The 23,408-nt window shown below is 33.1% G+C and overlaps 1 protein-coding gene across 3 annotated transcripts in view; it reads left to right on the forward strand.

Moving 5' to 3' along the window:
• Positions 1 to 310: 310 nt before the first annotated feature.
• Positions 311 to 23,408, forward strand: part of LOC128022335 (pleckstrin homology domain-containing family G member 5-like) — a 57,399-nt gene continuing 34,301 nt past the window's right edge. Inside the window, exons 1-2 of one of the 3 annotated variants that reach the window (XM_052609754.1) lie at positions 311 to 380; positions 8,765 to 8,844. In XM_052609754.1, coding sequence (XP_052465714.1) covers positions 326 to 380; positions 8,765 to 8,844 — 135 coding nt within the window. In that variant the 5' untranslated portion in view covers positions 311 to 325. Of the gene's footprint in view, positions 381 to 4,921; positions 5,538 to 8,764; positions 8,845 to 23,408 lie in introns of those variants that run through there. The other 2 variants (XM_052609753.1, XM_052609756.1) reach the window with 2 other exon arrangements.

Consider the following 23,408-nt stretch of genomic DNA (forward strand, 5'->3'; position numbering starts at 1 on the left):
CTCTGCAGCGCACGCAAGGTGAAGCGCTTAGGACGTCAGTCAAGCGTACAGATAAGATATTTTAAAGAAACTAAATAGTTTTGCGTTATATTATAGGAACAATTACAGATTATACATGAAATATACATGTCAACGATATCAAAATGAGTTCAAGTGAATTGCCTGACGCTTTGTTTTTGGAGGACTGCCAACAGCGCGTCTGAGCCCATGTCTGCTCTCCAGCTGATACTCAGCTGACGGTATGGTCGGACGTCTCATCACTGAGAACAACAAATACATGAACACGCAGAACTTGGAAATTAAGCCACATGGTTAACAGCACATAATGCATCGATACGGATCGCCACCCAAGAGCTGGCTTGGGCTTCGTTTGCGATTAAGTAAGTGGAATTTTGTTTTACGCGTTACCGGCTGCAATTAAATAAATAAAAAAGTACTACCTTTATATTGTGCTTCCTTTGTGGCAATGATGACAACTAAGGTAAAAGTTGAAGCTATAAGTTTTGGGGACGTCTTAAAGGGATAGTTCATCATGAATTCTGCCTTCATTTTCTCAACCCTGTGTCATCATATTTTGCTGGATGTCCCAGTTTCTCTTTTCCGTTCATTGAGAATGAATGCTAGAAGATGTCAAACTTTAAAGATGCTGCAAAATCATCATAGAAGCATCATAAAGGGTGTCATGTCTGAGTAATTTCAGTAGGACATCTGACCCTTAAATGACAAGACACTGACTGTTTGATAACTGAAAATAGCCTAGATTCAGTTTAACTCGTTATTACAGTATGTTTGTCTGCCTGAACAGAATTAATTCTTTTTTGTTTTTGTTTAGGTTATATAAATCCATATTTTCTTCCACTCTTGATCTCAGCTTTTCTCATTCATCACAATTAGATATGAGCTAAATTGTATTTATGTTGTGACATGTAGATAGATTACCTCTCTACTGGCTTATCATTAGGAAATATGATTAACTCTTTATCGAGAGTCAGCAGCTCTGCTTATAGAGATTGCATTTAGTTTGGAAAATCGTGGAAAAGTTAGAAAAAATATGTGTGTGTATGTTTAAAAATATGTTGCAATTGCGATGCAATAAGAAATGGAAAGACTTTGATAACATTACACTTTTGAGGCGTTTAGAGGAGCTTGTGCATCAAACCTTCATTTTATGGATTAACAATTTTTTACGGGACCGTCCCCAACACTTGATAGTAAATGGTAAAAAGTCAGAGAATGTAGTTTTAAAATCTGGTCTTCCACATACCCGATACTTTTTTCTATCTATACAAATGAGATTACCTGTAATAATGAGAATTTGATGCTGATAAAATATGCAGGTGATATGGCATTGGTGGGATGTATGAGAGATACCCAATCACTGGACATTTATTTTGATTTTGTCAACTCTATTATGGCCTGGACAAAGGAGAGTTTTCTCCAGCTTAATATTGACAAAACCAAAGAAATGTGCGCCGGGGTAATTAATGCACGCACATTTTTTAAACCCTTGATAATTAATGGAGAGGAAGTTGAGCAGGTGGGATCTTTTAAATATCTGGGTACAGAAATTGACTCCCAGTTTAAATTTGACAAGCACTCAGAAAGTGTCTTTAAGAAAGCATATCAACGTCTAGGCTTAATTGAGGAAATTGAGGAGCTTTAATGTGGAAAAAGATATTCTGATTGTGGTGTATAAATCCCTTATCGAATCTGTGCTTACTTTCAACATTGTATCCTGGTATAACTCTCTTTCTGTTAAATGCAAAAATAGACTTCTAAGGATTATAAACATAGCTGGTAAAATTATTGGTGAGAAACAAGTAACCCTGTCTGATCTTTATATTGTGGCAGTAAAAAGGAAAGCATCTGCTATTGTGACAGACTCTGCCCATCCTCTGCACAGCTCATTTGATTTACTTCCATCTGGTAGACGATTTAAAGTACCTTTGGCGAAAAAGGCCAAATATAAGAAGTCTTTTATCCCGACGGCCATTGACATTTTAAATAGGAAATAGGGGAGGGGGTTATCTTAAATTATGTGGTTGTCTGTTGTATTGTATTGTTGTTAGCTGTGTATTGATAGTTGTATATTGTTTGTTGAGCCTCTTGTCTAAAGACAATTTTCTACCCCTGTGGGGATAGACAATAAAGCTTTTTTGAATTTGAATTTGAATTGAATTAACCCGATATAAGCTATTTATCCAGATAATATTTAGACCAGCTGATTTTATCGAAAATGGGAAGTGATTCCAAATGGTGCCTAATTATACGGTCAGTATTAATATTATTAAATATTAAAAATTTTATTAATTTTTGTCCTGTCTAAAGGTTCCTTTCTATAGATTTCCTTTCAGTGATTGCATGAAATGTTTTATTCCCATTTAAATTTTGTATTTATTTACATGCACTCTCTCACTATAGAAACTATTTAATATATATTAATAATTAATAATATAATAATTAATAATATTTAATTATATTTATATAATTATATAATTATATAATCATATATAATCATATATATATATATATATATATATATATATATATATATATATATATATATATAGTAGCAGGATCGGCCACAAGATCGTTATTTTATATTCTTTTTAGCAAATATAAATATTTTGAAATATTTATATATATACTATAGTTTGACAGTGGAAACAATGTAACTCTTCCAACTGAAGGAAATTATGTTCTCTCTGTGAGGTCCAGGGACATAGTTATTAAATTCAAACTTCAAACTTACAAATGGGGCTTTAATGATGTTCACAATTTATTATCATTGAAGCTATTGAGTGGTATTTCTTTAATATCACATACTGTTTAAGCTTTTTATTTTTTGTGATGAACAACACCAGTAAAATAGACTTGTTTACCTGATTTTGAATAGGAACTGCTGCATGGAACTTGTCTTGTCTATTTCAGAACTGTCACTTGCCTGACTAATTTGCCATCTACCCTCCAAACCAAGCCCATTACTAGTTTCAGCTCAAATGGCCTCTACACCATGTGCATGACTGTCCTAATGCTAGTGTTTTAAACAAAGATAAACAGTCTCAGGAGAATCACAGATCAGAGGATTACCCTAGTTATTATAATTGACTGTTGTAGCTGTCACACCATGCAGTGCTCTTTCATGTGTGGCCAACATGCTGGTGGTAACATATGCTTTTCATGCTGAGTATCATGAGCTGAAGATAGCATTATTATTATAACAGCCAAATGCAATGCTGCAAACAAAAGTTGGGTGTGGTCAGGGCTCGAATTGAGGGAAGATGGCATCCCCCTGGTTGAAAAGAATTATAAAAAAGCATCTGCACCTGGGTTAGTAACGTGTTTTATGTAAAACTTACCATGCAAATGAAATGTTAAAATGATTTACTTAAGATATTTCACGAATAACGGCGATTGGCCAATCAGAACTCGGTTCTGTAACAAGCTGCATACAAGTGGAAGCAAGTTTTCGTCATTTTTCACGCAAATTGGTTAAAGCGCAACTTTTGAATTTCCTTAAAAAGAAGACAACAGAAAAGGTATGATTTTTCCTTCATTAAAATTAAAAAACATTCCCCTTACATAAAATTATTGTGCTGCACAGTATGTGTAACTGTGAGGGATTGAGTGATGATAAGAGAGCTGACATCAAAGTCCAAAAGCATTCATTGCATGATGAAGCCTATTAGAATACAGGTAAAAATAACCTCATAATTCAATTAAAGAAAAAATACCCATGTATGAGTTTTTATGTTTTTATATTTATTGCACAAGCAATGTATACCTTTCTAGGCCTACGTGCGCATGCACAAATGTGTTATTAATTTTATACAACAGTGCATAGTAACACGGTGTATAGTTCCTTGACAATAATGAATCAAGTGAGCCAGTGATTTAACTATCCGTCCATTCAGATGGAAACCTTCCCTGCATCCCAATGTGCATACTATCCAGACTATCTGCCCTAAATAGTATTGAAAATGACAATTCAATTCAATAAATCATTACTCAAAACAGGGGCTTGTTGCCACCTACTGGTGGTTTTAATATCATCATTATTTATCTATGACAGGCCTAAAAAGTTTTTAAAAGATCAAATTTATCGCAGAACAACCTTAAAATCTCCCACTCATGGTATTAATGCAGATGGACAGTGCATTCATGAATTAATGGAAAGTATATGTATTTAGACCAAAAGTTTTTTTAATTCTGGTAAACACACACACACACACACACACACACACACATATATTTTTTATCAGATTATATATATGATTCATTTGATTAATTAATTCAAATTGTTTAAATTTAATGACAGTCTTATTCTTCATTTAAACTCTTTTGCATTCTAAGAATCAAGAGTGACCAACAATACACCAGACAAACGATTTAAATAGTCAAACAATACCTACAGAGAAACACACTGTACAGCAGAAACAAAACCGCGCTAGTTTGCAGCGATTAAGTTCAACTGTAATTATTTAATGTAATAGCCAGATAAAATAAGCCATAAATATAAAAGTCGAACACCAGCTCGCAGAGAGAAATGTCTAGGTGAAGATCAAAAGAGCTTTGTTGTTTGTACATGTCTCAGAGAATGATTAAGCTGACAGAGTCTGAGACTGCGGTGTATTGGCTTGACTGCCACTGGAAGCCTGTTCATTAAAACTAACCCCTGCACGTCACACTGCTCCAAATCACTACCATATGGCTGGAAATGTTGGATCCCGACTGCTAAGACTCTCGCATGCTACTCTCTAATTTGTAAGAGCAAAATTCGAAATTGTGGGGGTTCTTGAGGGCATTCACAAACTCTTGCAGCTATTCTCTTAATCTTTATCTTAACCCTTTCTCACTTTCAACTCTATAAGCCTTTATAAAGTATTTTGTCCTGCAATACTCTTTCTATATTCCTTACTGTGTCTTGAGTGTCTGTAAACCGTATGATTTCTGCATCATTGCTCTATGATGATACTGTAACTTTGAGATGCATGGCGTTTGTGGGCAACAAGTAGGTGGTAATCTCAAAAGGCAGCTTTGTATCTCTTGCCATTCTGAAAAGTCGCAGGTCCAAGTCTCCCTCACATCCCAGCATGCACTTCACATGTGGATGAATGCATTGCTTGTCTGGCGTGCTGTGTGGGTCAAGCCCCCCCTCTTTTCCCCCCTTCGCATACTGGCTCACAAAGTCCAAAGCACCCTGCCTTGAAACTTTAGAGAAATCCAGTATTCTGAGAACTTCTCTCCATAAGACAACTCACGCAAGTTTTTGTAAATTCTGTAATATGGGTAAACTTGAAGAGCATTAATATTTAAAACATTGATGTTTGGTTCAAGGTGTGAAGAACATAAATTTGATCTTCACAAGTGAGATGCGGTGTTAGATTTATTGGTTGCGCTTGGATTGTAAAGCACAATGTTCTATTGGCGGCGACATGGGTCTTATGAGCTGGAAACTCTGCCATGTACACAGAATGAGCTGGGGGTGGAGAGGTACACCTGGACCTCCCTCATGGACATTACCCAGAAGTCTTGTGGTAAGAGATCTTTATTGTATGGCAAATAGTGTGAGACAGTTAGGTTGTATCATTAGTTTTTACCATGAAAGATAAACTGACAAATTGTTTTAAATGTATTTTGTTTGTATTTTTTGAAGATATTACATAAAGTTTAAGATCTTCTGAAGTTATGTGAAACTTTTGTGTGCGGAATTGGCTAAAACTTTAATAACTTGCAGAAAATCTTTCCTAGAAGATCAGTAGTCACTATATACTTTCGTTGTGTGGGAAAGTAGCGACAACAAATGACATTCTGCTATAAATAACTCCTTTTGTGTTCCATGGGAAAGAAAGTAACCCATACATGTTTTGCCAGACATAAGGGTGAATAAATAATGATAGAATTTTATTATTTGGGAGAAATTGAACTTTTATATTCAAATCTAGTTTAAGAAAGTGTCTCCTTTTCTTTATTTTTTATTTTTTGCCTTTGTGTGGAAAACCACATGTTTGTTCTCCACTAAGAAGTCAGACGGTTTTAGAGACCACTGTGACACCTAAGTATAGACAGAGAGAATGAGTTTAAGCTTTTCCATTCTACCCTTACTGTTTGATTTATGTGCTAATGCCCTAATTAGGACCCACTAAGAATGACCTTTGCTTCTGGAAGAATTTTGTCTGTCTAATCACTAACTCTGTTCCTCTTCCAGTCTTTGTAGTCAAACAAATTGTCTTTTCTTATTGCCTAAATCTTCAGATTTCTTTTAAAGCTTAAAAAAACACACATATCAGTTGTGTAATGAACTGAAGTGTGTCATTTATTGTTAAAATGACTGTTTCAAATAGGTTTCAGAAACTCAGTGGCCATTACATAAGCAGATTGGGCCTCCCCAAACACACAGCATCGGTTGAGCCAATGTTGCTATGTCACGCTCTATCACCTAATCTCATTTACTGTAAGCCCAAAACACAAGAGGATTAGTTATCCAGGAATAAAGAATCAGTGACAGCTCCTCTCCCAGTCATGTTTTGACATCCTCAGACCATCCAAATCAAATACCTGCATCCATGGCATCAGCTTGCTGTTCCTCCAAAAATGAAACAAAGGAAAGCAAAGGAAACGAGTATTAAATAAAATATATCCGTTCTTGCACTTGAGACAGTAGGTGTGCTTAACACTCCTCAGGAACTTCGGCAAACAACTGGGTAAACAGAGGGCCATGAAAAACAGATCCTGGCATTCTGCACATTCCTTACATAGAGGATTTCTTAGTAGGTGCCCTTTGCCTCTCTGACTAAAGAAGGAGAAATGGAATATTCTTCATGGAGAGATGGAGGCGAGTATGGAGATGGAATGTGAGCAGTGTTGAGGATAATATCTAGAGTCTGGCTTGGGCTATGTGGTGATGTTCTGCTTTCAGGATGTTAGAAAACTTGCAGTGCCTTGATGAGGTAGGCACTGTGTACCTTGTAAATATCATGATGTATGAACACAGAAAACATCCACACAACCACTGTATATGGGTGCTTCACTAACCTCTGACACTTTTATGTCCTAGGGGGACAGATTTTTTTTTCTTTCTTTCCAAGCCTTCGTCAGTTTATTTTTGCTTTAATGCCTTTAATGCATTGTTGATATTGCTTTTCACTTATCCTAGACCCAAACGTATAAATTGTTACACATCATCACTGTGGCAACATTTCCACCACGACCCAAATTTCCCCATGATAAAACTTTTCCAAATGAAACAAAATGTTTAAAAAACCTTTTCATCACTTAAATGATGACTTAATATATGGTGCAAATGACATTTGTTCATGATGGTTCAGAGGGAATAAAGGAATGAAACCTTGAATCAGTGTTCCATGGTACCATCACTGTAGCATAGAATTTTGTAATAAATCAGCCTGTATAGCAATGTTTCTCAGTAATTCCTAATGTCTGCTCTATATAATATATTCAAAGATTTGATTTGGTCTCTCTTTCCAATGTGGTTTTCTGTACTCTGTAAACATCAATGGCTTCTGTTGACTTCGGTATTGAAGTGGCAGCATTGTTAGAAAGGAGAAGGAGGGGTGAAATCGATGAAAAAATCATGCACTTTTTTCACATTAAAACTTGTGGGTTTCTAGGTAAGTGGAATATCACTGCCATCACTGAAAGGAAAATCAGCCAGTCTGCCAGCAATCTTGTAATGTCTGGAAATCTCAGATTTCTGCCAACTTTTTTCATTCTGTCTGTTTTCCTCTCCTTTTCCTCTTTCTTTTCCCTTTTTGTGTTACTATCAATTCTTCAGTTTTTAGTCAATCCCTCTCTAAAACTTTAATATTTATTGTAATTTTTAATCATCGATCCCTGGTACCCTGATACTTAGTTAATTGTCTTTATGGACTTAGCATGGCTGAATGACGGGATGTCATGTTTGAGTTGCTTACCATATCATTATCCTACTTATCACTAGCTCTTGTTTGTGGCTCTTGGTTTTTGTTTGAGTCATTTTTTTTCAATCAATCTCTCCAGCACATATCCTCACATATCCTCCAGCTGCCTCATCTTTTGAGTCCCATATTGCTGTTATGTCTTTTGGCTCATGCCGAAGGACATATCCCCCACAGGCTTGCCATTTTCACAAGCGTCTCTCCATGGTTCCCTTTTATGAAATGTCTTAATCATATTTATCTGCTTTATATTACTCCTGGATACTTCCGTATAGAGCTGTTCAGTTGGTGGCCCTGAAGCTAGGAAGAGCATTAGCATTTTAAAGTTTTCTCTGTAACACTTTAGAATAGGAAACAGTTATTTACTATTAACTATGACTTTTCCCTCAATAAATTCCTAATTTATAGCAGTTTGCTCAAATTCATGTTTGAGGATTGTGTGTAATTAATGTTTTAAGCAAAATGTAAGTGTCTCCAAGTAATGTTGCAGTAGACCTTATTTCAGTCATAAATCCTAAATCACCATTTAAAAAAGCCATAGGAAATTCCAAAGGGAACCCATAGCAATCACATTTACCATTGTTCAGCAACCCTATGCAGATTCTTGGTGTTGTTGACCAAAAGAAAGCGGCTTGGTTTGGAAATAAATTACTTACTGTATGTCTGTGCCTCATACATCGCTATAACATTGACAGCATACAGTTGACCTTTTATATCCATGAAATTTCACTAATCTGATTTAACCAGTCTGGACTACAACTTGATCTCACGGATAATTCCCTCCCACACAGGGTTGATCTTTAACCTCTGTTTGTGTTTTGTTTCAGGTGAGAAGCCTACACAGGAGGAGAAAACCGGCATCTTTTGTCAGCATCCCAGCTGTCCCGAACGACGGCTTGCTTCCAAGGTGAGCCGTCAGGATTTGTCACACAGCACAGTGAAGCCCTGTAGGGCAGGTGACACAAGCTGATAAATGTTCACCTCTTAGTGTTGTCAACTTGTTCTGGACTTTTATGGACAAAAATCCCAAGTATGCCAATTGCTTTTATCACATGGAATATTCCAGCATAATAATAATTTGTCAGCATTTTCACTAAGGGAACTGACAGGAAAAACAATAGTTTTGTTTGTCTTTGTGCTGTTGAAAGTTCAGTGGCGAGAGGACGGATATGATGTTATAGGTGGTATTTCACTATCTCCTGGGAGTCTGGGGATGCAGGCATGGAAATATGAGATTACTGCTCGCGTATATATGAGGCTGTTCACATATAAACACACCTACACAAAACACAATATGTCCCTCCCTTCCTGTCTTTCTCTGTCTCTCTCTCTCCCTTTATACACACTGTCTCTTCCTGTGCCTCTCTGTTCGTCTGTTTTTGATTGCGCTTTATTGTCTTGGGACCAATGCCAAACTGGTTTGACTAAAAAAGCCAGTGTATTACTGCCTGTCTCCACTTTCTTTTAAATCAGTCACTCCTATTTTTTCTTATTGGCAAAAAACTAAATTATGTATGATTATTTGAATTTATTGACTCTGTTGATTAAGCTTTTATTTATTTATTAATTATTTATTTACTGTTATTACATATATAAGCAATTATCATTTAGAAACTTTTTTTTATAAAAAATATATATTTCTTAAAATATATAAAAAAATACATCTTAAAACTATTTTAAAACAAATATTTAAAAATACTATTTTTTATTTGTAAACTATTTAATATATATATATATATATATATATATATATATATATATATATATATATATATATATATATATATATATATATATATAAAATTCATAAATTAAGAGCTATTCGTAATATAATTATATATTATTATATATTATTTTCAGGCACAATAAGGGAAATAATCAAATAACGACTCTGAATGCATTTGGTTTCATTCAGTAGAACAACTGAAGTGCATGTTAAATATAGTTAAAGCTCATATCTGAATGGACGATTATTGGTCAAAATAATGCGTATTATCAAACCTGGTTTCCGAGACTAACAATCTTTTGTCTAGTTAGACCAACGAGGCAGACTTTCTTGTAAAACAGGTATCGATAAGAGTACTGACAACTTTGTACACAAAAATAATTGCAGGTACCAGCCCTCTTCAAACTTTGGATACAGATAAACCTTGTATAAAGGAAACCGATAAAGTTTGTTTACATGGAGCATGTCTGATCCATTATAGGACATCACAGTGATGATTGATTTTTTTTGGTGTCCTACATTTCCTGTGAGCTCAACTCTGCCAGTGTCCTCTGAACTTTAGCAAGCTTTTGAAAAGAGTCTCTGGGTAAACACTTCTCTTTCTAGTCCTCTCTGATCGAAGCCAGACTTAACTTAATGTACCCAGTGTTTTTATCTGAACCAAGAACACACTTTTGTCATTACCCTCAAAATATGGAAAGATGAGAAGGACTCTTGTTTATTTGGAAAGGTTTCTGCTGAAAAAGAGCGAAGGAGAGTTTAAGTGTGTGTATGCGCTTGTTTATGTTTTGAGGTCTTTGCGGTTGTCTCTAGTGCACTACAAGTTTCATGTAGGTTTGTTCTTCCTGTCTCCTGCAAGGGGTCAAGAGGTGAAAATACACAAAGATGATGACTATAGTTTGCTGTTGACATAACTGCTCACCGTGCTAGCTGACATTTAAAGGTGCAGTGTGTATTTTTCAATGTTAAAAAAACTCTTATCTCAGAGTTTTTTTCTTGCAATTCGAAATTTGTGTCTCACAATTCTGACTTTTATAAATATATAAACTTGCAGTTCAAGTCAACTCAACTCAAAACTGCAAGAAAAAGAGCCAGAATTGCCTGATGTAAAACAAGAATTGAATGAATGAAAGTCAGAATTCTCAGTTTATATCTCGCAAATGTTTCTTTTTTTTTGTTTCCAGATTGAGTCTTTGTCTCATGATTAAAACATTTTTTCTTCTAAGAATTGCTTGAAAAATGTCAGAATTGTAAGATAATATTTCTTTATCCTGTGTGAAACCGACTTTCATATTTAGCAAACACTTTCATACTAAGCGACTTATTAATTATATACAATGCCAGGTTTATTGAGTAAGTCCTTCATAGATTAATTTCCCCAAAAGGTGTTGAAACTTTTAAAATAGCATCCTGTACAGTGACTACACCAGTGGCAAGAGTTTGGGACATGGCTGGCTATCACATTTGTCTGACCAATTGTAGCTAGAAGCAAGTTCACACTTCAACTTAAAGTTTGACTGATTTCTTGTGTGTAAATGAATTGGTATATGTCTTTATTTTAGTATGTGGGGAAAATGGATCCATTACACATTAATTCCACACAGAACCAACACAGAACAAGATCTGTAATATTTAAGCACAGTGTAAGAGCTTGTGAGTGTATCCATATGTGTATATGCATCGATAATTTATGTGTGTGTGCATTTGCATGCTTGTGTGCACATGTAAATGTGTGTGTGAAAAAGTTGCGAAATAAGCCGACTGTTCTCATCCCTTACACAAATACAGACTAAACAGTGACTGCACTATAATAAACAGACATTAGCAGCTGACTGTAATTTGTGTTGTAAAAGATGAATGTGCTGCTTACAAAGACACTAAGCTGGAGCAGGACAAGAGTATTATGGATTAGCGGAAGGGATAATGGTGTCTTTCAGACAGTTTCTTTATAAAAACACCAGAATGTCGCCTTGTCCAATGTCTTGGCTTCAGAGACTTGATTTCAGATAGAAAAGTAGGTTAATTGTTTTTCAGTGTTCAATATATTTAATCTGTTGGCTTGAGGTTAACCTGGCATCCTGTCGCAATGGATTTTCCTCACAAAGTAATTTTAAAGACATCAGGAAGCTCACAACCAAATTGATCGTTCACCCAAAAATGAAATTTGTCATAATTTTTTCACGCTGTTCTAAACCTCTGACTTTCTTCTGAGCAATATGTAATAAAAAAAAAGTCAGTTGTTTCTGTCTATACAAAGAAAGTCAACGGTGTCCAAACAGCATCGAACATTGTTCAAAATATCTTCTTTTGCATTACTTTCCCATAGCAGGTTATCAAACTTGTTTACAGCCGTTAATATGATTGAAAGGATTATATCAACTTCTGTAGTAGGTCTGTGCTTTGTCTCCTCTGACCTTGCTTTACGTCTCTCTCTGTTGTGTGTGAGAAGAGGCTGAACTCACGTCTAAAGCACAACATTCTCACGAGACACACGCTTTGAAATCTTTATGTGCTGCCTGAAATATTTCAAGGACAAAAGAATGAGAGTAAATCTGTATTCATGGAATGCTTTGGCTAGTGGAGCCTCACTACCGCTTTCTACCACAAGATGGTGCAATAATACTCAGCTACTAGGAACATTTCTAGAGTGTGTTTGTGCCATATTTCCAGGAAGAAATTTCCCAGAAGTGACCTAAACCTGACAAAACCCCCCGAAATGAAGATTTTACTGTAAAAAAAAAAAGTAAATAAAATCTGTAAAGATTTGGGTGTTGGTAATGGTTAGGTTATAGCATATATACTAGCTGTATATAAAAACTATGAGTCAATATAATTCCCCATTCAGATAAGCAAATCTATGTGTGTGTGCTTGGCCACATGGACAAAATAATGAAATAAAATACAGATTTATTATGTTTAATTTAAATAGATTTAATTAATATACATAGATTTCATTCAAGTTGAATTTATTTAAAAATTTCAATTTCATTTTTCTGTTTCCCTGACCAACCTTTGGAGTGTTTTGGGAAACTTTTTGGAAACAGTCATTGTTTACAATACTATTTTACGACACTAATAGAGGTAGAAATACACAAGATAGACTGACATGATTCAACTTAAAATATTGTAACTTCTCCCTAGTTGTACTTCTACTCCTGTTGGTTCTGATTTGGGACCAAGTATGAAAACAACCTATATTTACTCTCATGTTCCATGCTGTCAGCTGTCAGCTTGAAGATCATAATTCTCTCCTTATTGTTTGTGCTTTTTTTTTTTTTTTTTTGCCAAATACAGCTCTCCACTCTCCACTCCACTCATTCACTCCTTTAAAGGAGACCTCTGATGTCACCAAGTGAGATTTAAGACTCTGGATGAACAAAGAGGTCACAATACATGACCCCTAAGGACTAAAATTACAGTCATTTTCAGCTCTCCATAAGGCATCGGAAACTTCCTTGCCTCAGGCGTATTCATGTGTAATGACAACATGCTTTGAAATAAAGCCAAATGTCAGTTGTTTTGATGAGTGCATAGGATCAACATGCTATTTTTCTTTCTTTTTTTTTTTTTTTAAATCTGAATGTAATATACTTCTTTATATCTAAAGAATAGAGAAAAAAAAAATATTTAAAATAATGATATAACATTGACATCTTATATTAAACAATATGTTGTTAGATGCTATATATCTTGTATAAACTATAGTTTACTAATGTTTACTCGAAAGGTAAACACGTGATAGCCTGATAGGACATTTTTCAAATGCTTGAGTATTTCCCATCATTCACAAGGGACAAGCAGTGAGATCACACTAGTCTTCCACATCCCAGTCCTCATAAGGGAAGGCCAAGAGACGCAGCCACAGGAAGTTGTTATGGATTCAGAGTTGAGTAAAAACAGGAAATGGATGCAAGGGTGACGTTTAACTGTTGGAAACGTCCTTCATGATTACACTTCTGTCTCCTCATGTTTCTCAGAGATTGCTGTCTCTGAGGCATTTTTTACATGACCTTTCACATCCTCTGCTGTTTTGTTTATTTATTTATTTATTTTTTTAGACTTTTTTTTTCTGGGGCCAGTAATGGCGTGTTATGAAAGACATTCGAGTTTTGCACATTGTCATTTAATGAATCTGAGGTTCTTATGACTTTAATTAGGCACAGTATTTTATGAACTAGAACATTATTAGGCCTTACATCAGTCTGCTATATAAAGCACAGTCAAAGTAAGAGAGGAAGGATGGAGAGAGTAGAAGAAAGGGGGTTTTGATACTGTAATACTCTGGATTTGGTAAAAGTAAGCTCAGCCGCAGGCTTCAAAGTCTCTGTTTTTATGTAGGATATGTTGACACCACTACAGGGGTGTACTCTGGGAAAAATCTGAAGTAGATGATGGCAGGGGAGAGTTGAGATAAATTACTAAGACTAAGGAAAAGTGTCAGACACACAGGTTTTTCGTACATCACTCATCATTTGTATTTACATGTATTTACTCATCATTTTAAATATGTATTTCCTATAACCCTTCAGTTACAGTGTCAATAGTGTTACAGTTCATTTTATATTCGCACCATTAGTACAAACTAGACAGATTTTAAGATTACAGTGCAAATAAATGAGGCTATCTTTGCCCGTTTCATCCAGTTGCTATAGATGATAAATGACTAAAATAAAAACTAGAACAGAGAATGAGAATAGACAGTGAAAGATTATAAGTCAGGCAGAGTTTTGTGTGTTTGTTTTTTGTATGGGTGGTTGGACAACTGTGTTTGCGAACGGCAAAATCAGTGGGAGCGGGTGTGGCTGGAAAACCGCAACTGCTCTTCCCCCCTCTTTTAGATCTTTTAGTCGGTAGTCGGTACACACAGCTGCTCTATCTGTATCACCTAAATCACAGACAGACTCTGAGCTGTTCAGAAGCAGCCAGTAAGAAAGGAAGGAAGCAGGGGAAGTGGAAAGGGGAGAGAGGGAGAGCAAGAGAGGGGGGTGTTGGGCACTCAAAGCATCGAGTTGTCCTGAAACTACGAGTTCGGTAAAACTGGCAAGATATTCACAGATTCGACTTTTCCGGATCAATAACTCGCGAGCAAAACGTTTTTGGTACACGAATTATGCCTCTTTTTACTCGTAGTGATGTAGTAAACGAGCTACAAGCGAGTTTGCCTGAAAACAAGCTTTCCTCCGCTCTGTACAAAATACGTTGATCTCAATGCGCTGGCGTCTGAGAGACAAGTCCTAAGGGACCGTCTGCAAAGTGCGAAACGCGAAAAAGGTTACTAATAAAATACTCAATAACTTCACAGTAACACACTGTAGTGTCACCAAATTCAGTTCACACATCACTGCTCTCGTGCTGCTTATACTACAATGTTGGTTTTAAAAATAGTTGCTTTTGCACAATTTTTTTTATTTTTTTTATTATGAAAACATTAATAACGTTACTGTAACACACTGTACTTTCACCAAATTCAGTTCACACATCACTGCTCTCCTACTGCTTATACTAAAACACTTATATTGAAAATAGTTGCTTTTGCACAATTTTTATGATTTTTTTGTTATGAAAAACAGTTAATAACTTTACTGTAACACACTGTAATTCAGTTCACACATCACTGCTCTCCTGCTGGTTATTCTACAACAATCATTTTGAAATTAAATGATGTTGCACATTTTGTATTATGAAAAATAGTTAATAACTTCACCGTTATAGAACATAATAGTTAATAACTTTAATTTAACACACTGTACTTTCACCAAATTCAGTTCAAACATCACTGCTCTCCTGCTGGTTATAGTACAACTTTAATTTTGAAAGTAATTGCTTTGGCACATTTGTTTTGAATTTTTATTATGAAAAATAGTTAATGAATTCACCATTATTGGACATAATAGTTAATAACTTTAATGTAACACACTGTACATTCATCAAAATCAGATCACACATCACTGCTCTCCTGCTGGTTTTACTACAAAACTCATATTGAAAATAATTGCTTTGGCACATTTTTTTATTATTTTTTATTATGAAAAATAGTTAATAACTGTACTGTTACAAACTGTACTTTCAGCAAATTCAGTTCACACATCACTGCTCTCCTGCTGGTTTTACTACAACTTTCATTTTGAAAGTAATTGCTTTGGCAAATGTTTAGAATTTTTATTATGAAAAATAGTTAATGAATTCACCATTATTGGACATAATAGTTAATAACTTTAATGTAACACACTGTACATTCATCAAATTCAGTTCACACATCACTGCTCTCCTGCTGGTTTTACTACAACTTTGATTTTCAAAGTAATTGCGTTGGCTCATTTGTTATGATTTTTTATTAAGAAAAATAGGTAATAAATCACAATTATTGAACATAATAGTTAATAACTTTAATATAACACATGGTACTTCCACCAAATGCAGTTCACAAATCACTGCTTTCCTGCTGGTTATACTACAACTTTCATTTTGAATGTAATTGCTTTTGCAAATTTTTTTATGATTTTTTTATTATTAAAAATAGTTAAAAACTTCACCATTATTGAACATAATAGTTAATAACTTTACTGTAAAAGAGTGTACTTCCACCAAATTCAGTTCACACATCACTGCTCTACTGCTGGTTATACTACAACTTTGATTTTAAAAGTAATTGCTTTGGCTCATTTGTTATGATTTGTTTATTAAGAAAAATTGCTAATAACTTTACTGTAACACACTGTACTTTCACCAAATTCAGTTCACACATCACTGCTCTCCTGCTGGTTATACTACAACTTTCCTTTTGAAAGTAATTGCTTTGGCACAGTTTTTATATTTTTTTGTTTTGAAAAATAGTTAATAACTTCACCATTATTGAACATAACAGTTAATAACTTTACTGTAACACACTGTACTTTCACCAAATTCAGTTCATACATCACTGCTCTTCTGCTGGTTATACTACAACTTTGATTTTGAAAGTAATTGCTTTGGCACATTTTTTAGAATTTTTATTATGAAAAATAGTTAATGAATTCACCATTATTTGACATAATAGCTAATAACTTTAATGTAACACACTGTACATTCATCAAATTCAGTTCACACATCACTGCTCTCCTGCTTGTTATTCTACAACACTCATTTTGAAATTAATTGATGTTGCACATTTTTTATTATGAAAAAGTTAATAACTTCACCGTTATAGAACATAATAGTTAATAAGTTTACTGTAACACACTGTACATTCATCAAATTCAGTTCACACATCTCTGCTCTTCTGCTGGTTATAGTACAACTTTCATTTTGTAAGTAATTGCTTTGGCACATTTTATTTTTTATTTTTATTAATAAAAATAGTTAATAAATTAATCATTATTGGACATAATATTTAATAACTTTACTGTAACACACTGTACTTTCACCAAATTCAGTTCACACATCACTGCTCTCCTACTGGTTATACTACAACACTTATATTGAAAATAGTTGCTTTTGCACAATTTTTATGATTTTTTTGTTATGAAAAACAGTTAATAACTTTACTGTAACACACTGTACTTTCACCAAATTCAGTTCACACATCACTGCTCTCCTGCTGGTTATTCTACAACAATCATTTTGAAATTAAATGATGTTGCACATTTTATATTTTGAAAAATATTTAATAACTTCACCATTATTGAACATAACAGTTAATAACTTTACTGTAACACACTGTACTTTCACCAAATTCAGTTCACACATCACTGCTCTCCTGCTGGTTTTACTACAACTTTCATTTTGAAAGTAATTGCTTTGGCACATTTTTTTAGAATTTTTATTATGAAAAATAGTTAATGAATTCACCATTATTGAACATAATAGTTAATAACTTTAATGTAACACAATGTACATTCATCAAAATCAGATCACATATCACTGCTCTCCTGCTGGTTTTACTACAACACTCATATTGAAAATAATTGCTTTGGCACATTTTTTATTATTTTTTATTATGAAAAATAGTTAATAACTTTACTGTTACAAACTGTACTTTCATCAAATTCAGTTCACACATCACTGCTCTCCTGCTGGTTATACTACAACTTTGATTTTGAAAGTAATTGCGTTGGCTCATTTGTTATGATTTTTTATTAAGAAAAATTGCTAATAACTTTACTGTAACACACGTTTTTTCAACCAAATTCAGTTCACACATCACTGCTCTCCTGCTGGTTTTACTACAACACTCATATTGAAAATAATAGCTTCGGCACATTTTTTATTATTTTTTATTATGAAAAATAGTTAATAACTGTACTGTTACAAACTGTACTTTCACCAAATTCAGTTCACACATCACTGCTCTCCTTCTGGTTATACAACAACTTTCATTTTGAAAGTAATTGCTTTGGCAAATGTTTAGATGTTTTATTATGGAAAATAGTTAATGAATTCACCATTATTGGACATAATAGTTAATAACTTTAATGTAACACACTGTACATTCATCAAATTCAGTTCACACATCACTGCTCTCCTGCTGGATATACTACAACTTTCATTTTGAAAGTAATTGCGTTGGCTCATTTGTTATGATTTTTTTTATTAAGAAAAATAGGTAATAAATCACAATTATTGAACATAATAGTTAATAACTTTAATATAACACACGGTACTTCCACCAAATGCAGTTCACAAATCACTGCTTTCCTGCTGTTTATACTACAACTTTCATTTTGAATGTAATTGCTTTTGCAAATTTTTTATGATTTTTTTATTATTAAAAATACTTAAAAACTTCACCATTATTGAACATAATAGTTAATAACTTTACTGTAAAAGAGTGTACTTCCACCAAATTCAGTTCGCACATCACTGCTCTACTGCTGGTTATACTACAACTTTGATTTTAAAAGTAATTGCTTTGTCTCATTTGTTATGATTTGTTTATTAAGAAAAATTGCTAATAACTTTACTGTAACACACTGTTTTTCAACCAAATTCAGTTCACACATCACTGCTCTCCTGCTGGTTTTACTACAACACTCATATTGAAAATAATTGCTTCGGCACATTTTTTATTATTTTTTAGTATGAAAAATAGTTAATAACTGTACTGTTACAAACTGTACTTTCACCAAATTCAGTTCACACATCACTGCTCTACTGCTGGTTATACTACAACTTTCATTTTGAAAGTAATTGCTTTGGCAAATGTTTAGAATTTTTATTATGGAAAATAGTTAATGAATTCACCATTATTGGACATAATAGTTAATAACTTTACTGTAACACACTGTACTTTCACCAAATTCAGTTCACACATCACTGCTTTCCTGCTGGTTATACTACAACTTTCCTTTTGAAAGTAATTGCTTTAGCACAGTTTTTATATTTTTTTATTTTGAAAAATAGTTAATAACTTCACCATTATTGAACATAACAGTTAATAACTTTACTGTAACACACTGTACTTTCACCAAATTCAGTTCATACATCACTGCTCTCCTGCTGGTTATACTACAACTTTCATTTTGAAAGTAATTGCTTTGGCACATTTATTTGAATTTTTATTATGAAAAATAGTTAATGAATTCACCATTATTTGACATAATAGGTAATAACTTTAATGTAACACACTGTACATTCATCAAATTCAGTTCACACATCACTGCTCTCCTGCTTGTTATTCTACAACACTCATTTTGAAATTAATTGATGTTGCACATTTTTTATTACGAAAAAAGTTAATAACTTCACCGTTATAGAACATAATAGTTAATAAGTTTACTGTAACACACTGTAAATGCATCAAATTCAGTTCACACATCTCTGCTCTCCTGCTGGTTATACTACAACTTTCATTTTGTAAGTAATTGCTTTGGCACATTTTTGTTTATTTTTATTAATAAAAATAGTTAATAAATTAATCATTATTGGACATAATATTTAATAACTTTACTGTAACACACTGTACTTTCACCAAATTCAGTTCACACATCACTGCTCTCCTGCTGGTTATACTACAACTTTCATTTTGAAAGAAATTGCTTTGGCACATTTTTTAGAATTTTTATTATGAAAAATAGTTCATAACTTCACCATTATTGAACACAACAGTTAATAACTTTACTGTAACACACTGTACTTTCACCAAATTCAGTTCATACATCACTGCTCTTCTGCTGGATATACTACAACACTCAAATTGAAATTAAATGATATTGCACATTTTTTATTATGAGAAAGTTAATAACTTCACAGTTATAGAACATAATAGTTAATAAGTTTACTGTAACACACTGTACATTCATAAAATTCAGTTCACACGTCACTGCTCTCCTGCTGGTTATACTACAACTTTCATTTTGTAAGTAATTGCTTTGGCACATTTTTTAGAATTTTTATTATGAAAAATAGTTAATGAATTCATCATTATTTGACATAATAGCTAATAACTTTAATGTAACACACTGTACATTCATCAAATTCAGTTCACATATCACTGCTCTCCTGCTGGTTTTACTACAACACTCATATTGAAAATAATTGCTTTGGCACATTTTTTATTATTTTTTATTATGAAAAATAGTTAATAACTTTACTGTTACAAACTGTACTTTCATCAAATTCAGTTCACACATCACTGCTCTCCTGCTGGTTATACTACAACTTTGATTTTGAAAGTAATTGCGTTGGCTCATTTGTTATGATTTTTTATTAAGAAAAAATGCTAATAACTTTACTGTAACACACGTTTTTTCAACCAAATTCAGTTCACACATCACTGCTCTCCTGCTGGTTTTACTACAACACTCATATTGAAAATAATAGCTTCGGCACATTTTTTATTATTTTTTATTATGAAAAATAGTTAATAACTGTACTGTTACAAACTGTACTTTCACCAAATTCAGTTCACACATCACTGCTCTCCTTCTGGTTATACAACAACTTTCATTTTGAAAGTAATTGCTTTGGCAAATGTTTAGATGTTTTATTATGGAAAATAGTTAATGAATTCACCATTATTGGACATAATAGTTAATAACTTTAATGTAACACACTGTACATTCATCAAATTCAGTTCACACATCACTGCTCTCCTGCTGGATATACTACAACTTTCATTTTGAAAGTAATTGCGTTGGCTCATTTGTTATGATTTTTTTTATTAAGAAAAATAGGTAATAAATCACAATTATTGAACATAATAGTTAATAACTTTAATATAACACACGGTACTTCCACCAAATGCAGTTCACAAATCACTGCTTTCCTGCTGTTTATACTACAACTTTCATTTTGAATGTAATTGCTTTTGCAAATTTTTTATGATTTTTTTATTATTAAAAATAGTTAAAAACTTCACCATTATTGAACATAATAGTTAATAACTTTACTGTAAAAGAGTGTACTTCCACCAAATTCAGTTCGCACATCACTGCTCTACTGCTGGTTATACTACAACTTTGATTTTAAAAGTAATTGCTTTGTCTCATTTGTTATGATTTGTTTATTAAGAAAAATTGCTAATAACTTTACTGTAACACACTGTTTTTCAACCAAATTCAGTTCACACATCACTGCTCTCCTGCTGGTTTTACTACAACACTCATATTGAAAATAATTGCTTCGGCACATTTTTTATTATTTTTTAGTATGAAAAATAGTTAATAACTGTACTGTTACAAACTGTACTTTCACCAAATTCAGTTCACACATCACTGCTCTACTGCTGGTTATACTACAACTTTCATTTTGAAAGTAATTGCTTTGGCAAATGTTTAAAATTTTTATTATGGAAAATAGTTAATGAATTCACCATTATTGGACATAATAGTTAATAACTTTACTGTAACACACTGTACTTTCACCAAATTCAGTTCACACATCACTGCTTTCCTGCTGGTTATACTACAACTTTCCTTTTGAAAGTAATTGCTTTAGCACAGTTTTTATATTTTTTTATTTTGAAAAATAGTTAATAACTTCACCATTATTGAACATAACAGTTAATAACTTTACTGTAACACACTGTACTTTCACCAAATTCAGTTCATACATCACTGCTCTCCTGCTGGTTATACTACAACTTTCATTTTGAAAGTAATTGCTTTGGCACATTTATTTGAATTTTTATTATGAAAAATAGTTAATGAATTCACCATTATTTGACATAATAGGTAATAACTTTAATGTAACACACTGTACATTCATCAAATTCAGTTCACACATCACTGCTCTCCTGCTTGTTATTCTACAACACTCATTTTGAAATTAATTGATGTTGCACATTTTTTATTACGAAAAAAGTTAATAACTTCACCGTTATAGAACATAATAGTTAATAAGTTTACTGTAACACACTGTAAATGCATCAAATTCAGTTCACACATCTCTGCTCTCCTGCTGGTTATACTACAACTTTCATTTTGTAAGTAATTGCTTTGGCACATTTTTGTTTATTTTTATTAATAAAAATAGTTAATAAATTAATCATTATTGGACATAATATTTAATAACTTTACTGTAACACACTGTACTTTCACCAAATTCAGTTCACACATCACTGCTCTCCTGCTGGTTATACTACAACTTTCATTTTGAAAGAAATTGCTTTGGCACATTTTTTAGAATTTTTATTATGAAAAATAGTTCATAACTTCACCATTATTGAACACAACAGTTAATAACTTTACTGTAACACACTGTACTTTCACCAAATTCAGTTCATACATCACTGCTCTTCTGCTGGATATACTACAACACTCAAATTGAAATTAAATGATGTTGCACATTTTTTATTATGAGAAAGTTAATAACTTCACAGTTATAGAACATAATAGTTAATAAGTTTACTGTAACACACTGTACATTCATAAAATTCAGTTCACACGTCACTGCTCTCCTGCTGGTTATACTACAACTTTCATTTTGTAAGTAATTGCTTTGGCACATTTTTTAGAATTTTTATTATGAAAAATAGTTAATGAATTCATCATTATTTGACATAATAGCTAATAACTTTAATGTAACACACTGTACATTCATCAGATTCAGTTCACACATCACTGCTATCCTGCTGGTTTAATACAACACTCATATTGAAAATAATTGCTTTGGCACAGTCTTTATATATTTTTATTATGCAAAATAGGTAATAACTTTACTGTAACACACTGTATTTTCACCAAATTCAGTTCACACATAACGGCTCTCCTGCTGGTTATACTACAGCACTCATTTTGAAAATAATTGCTTTTACACGTTTTATGAATTTTAAATAAGAAAAAAACAGTTAATAAATTTACTGTAACACACTGTACTTTCACCAAATTCTGTTCACACATCACTGCTCTCCTGCTGGTTATACTACAACACTCGTTTTGAAAGTAATTGCGTTGGCACATTTTTTATTATTTTTTATTATGAAAAATAATTAATAACGTCCCCTTTAGTGAACATAATAGTTAATAACTTTACTGTAACACACTGTACTTCCACCAAATTCTGTTCACTCATCACTGCTCTCCTGCTGGTTAAACTACAACACTCATATTGAAAATAATTGCTTTGGCACATTTGTTATGAATTTTTATCAAGAAAAATAGTTAATAACTTTACTTTAACACACTGAGCTTTCATCAAAATCAGTTCACACATCACTGCTCTCCTTATGGTTTTACTACAATACTCATATTGAAAATTATTGCTTTGGCACATTTTTTATGATTTTTTATTATGAACAATATTTAATAACTTTACTGTAATGCACTGTA

The sequence above is a fragment of the Carassius gibelio genome, chromosome A11 (genome assembly GCF_023724105.1).
Source record: "Carassius gibelio isolate Cgi1373 ecotype wild population from Czech Republic chromosome A11, carGib1.2-hapl.c, whole genome shotgun sequence".
Classification (NCBI taxonomy): domain Eukaryota; kingdom Metazoa; phylum Chordata; class Actinopteri; order Cypriniformes; family Cyprinidae; genus Carassius; species Carassius gibelio.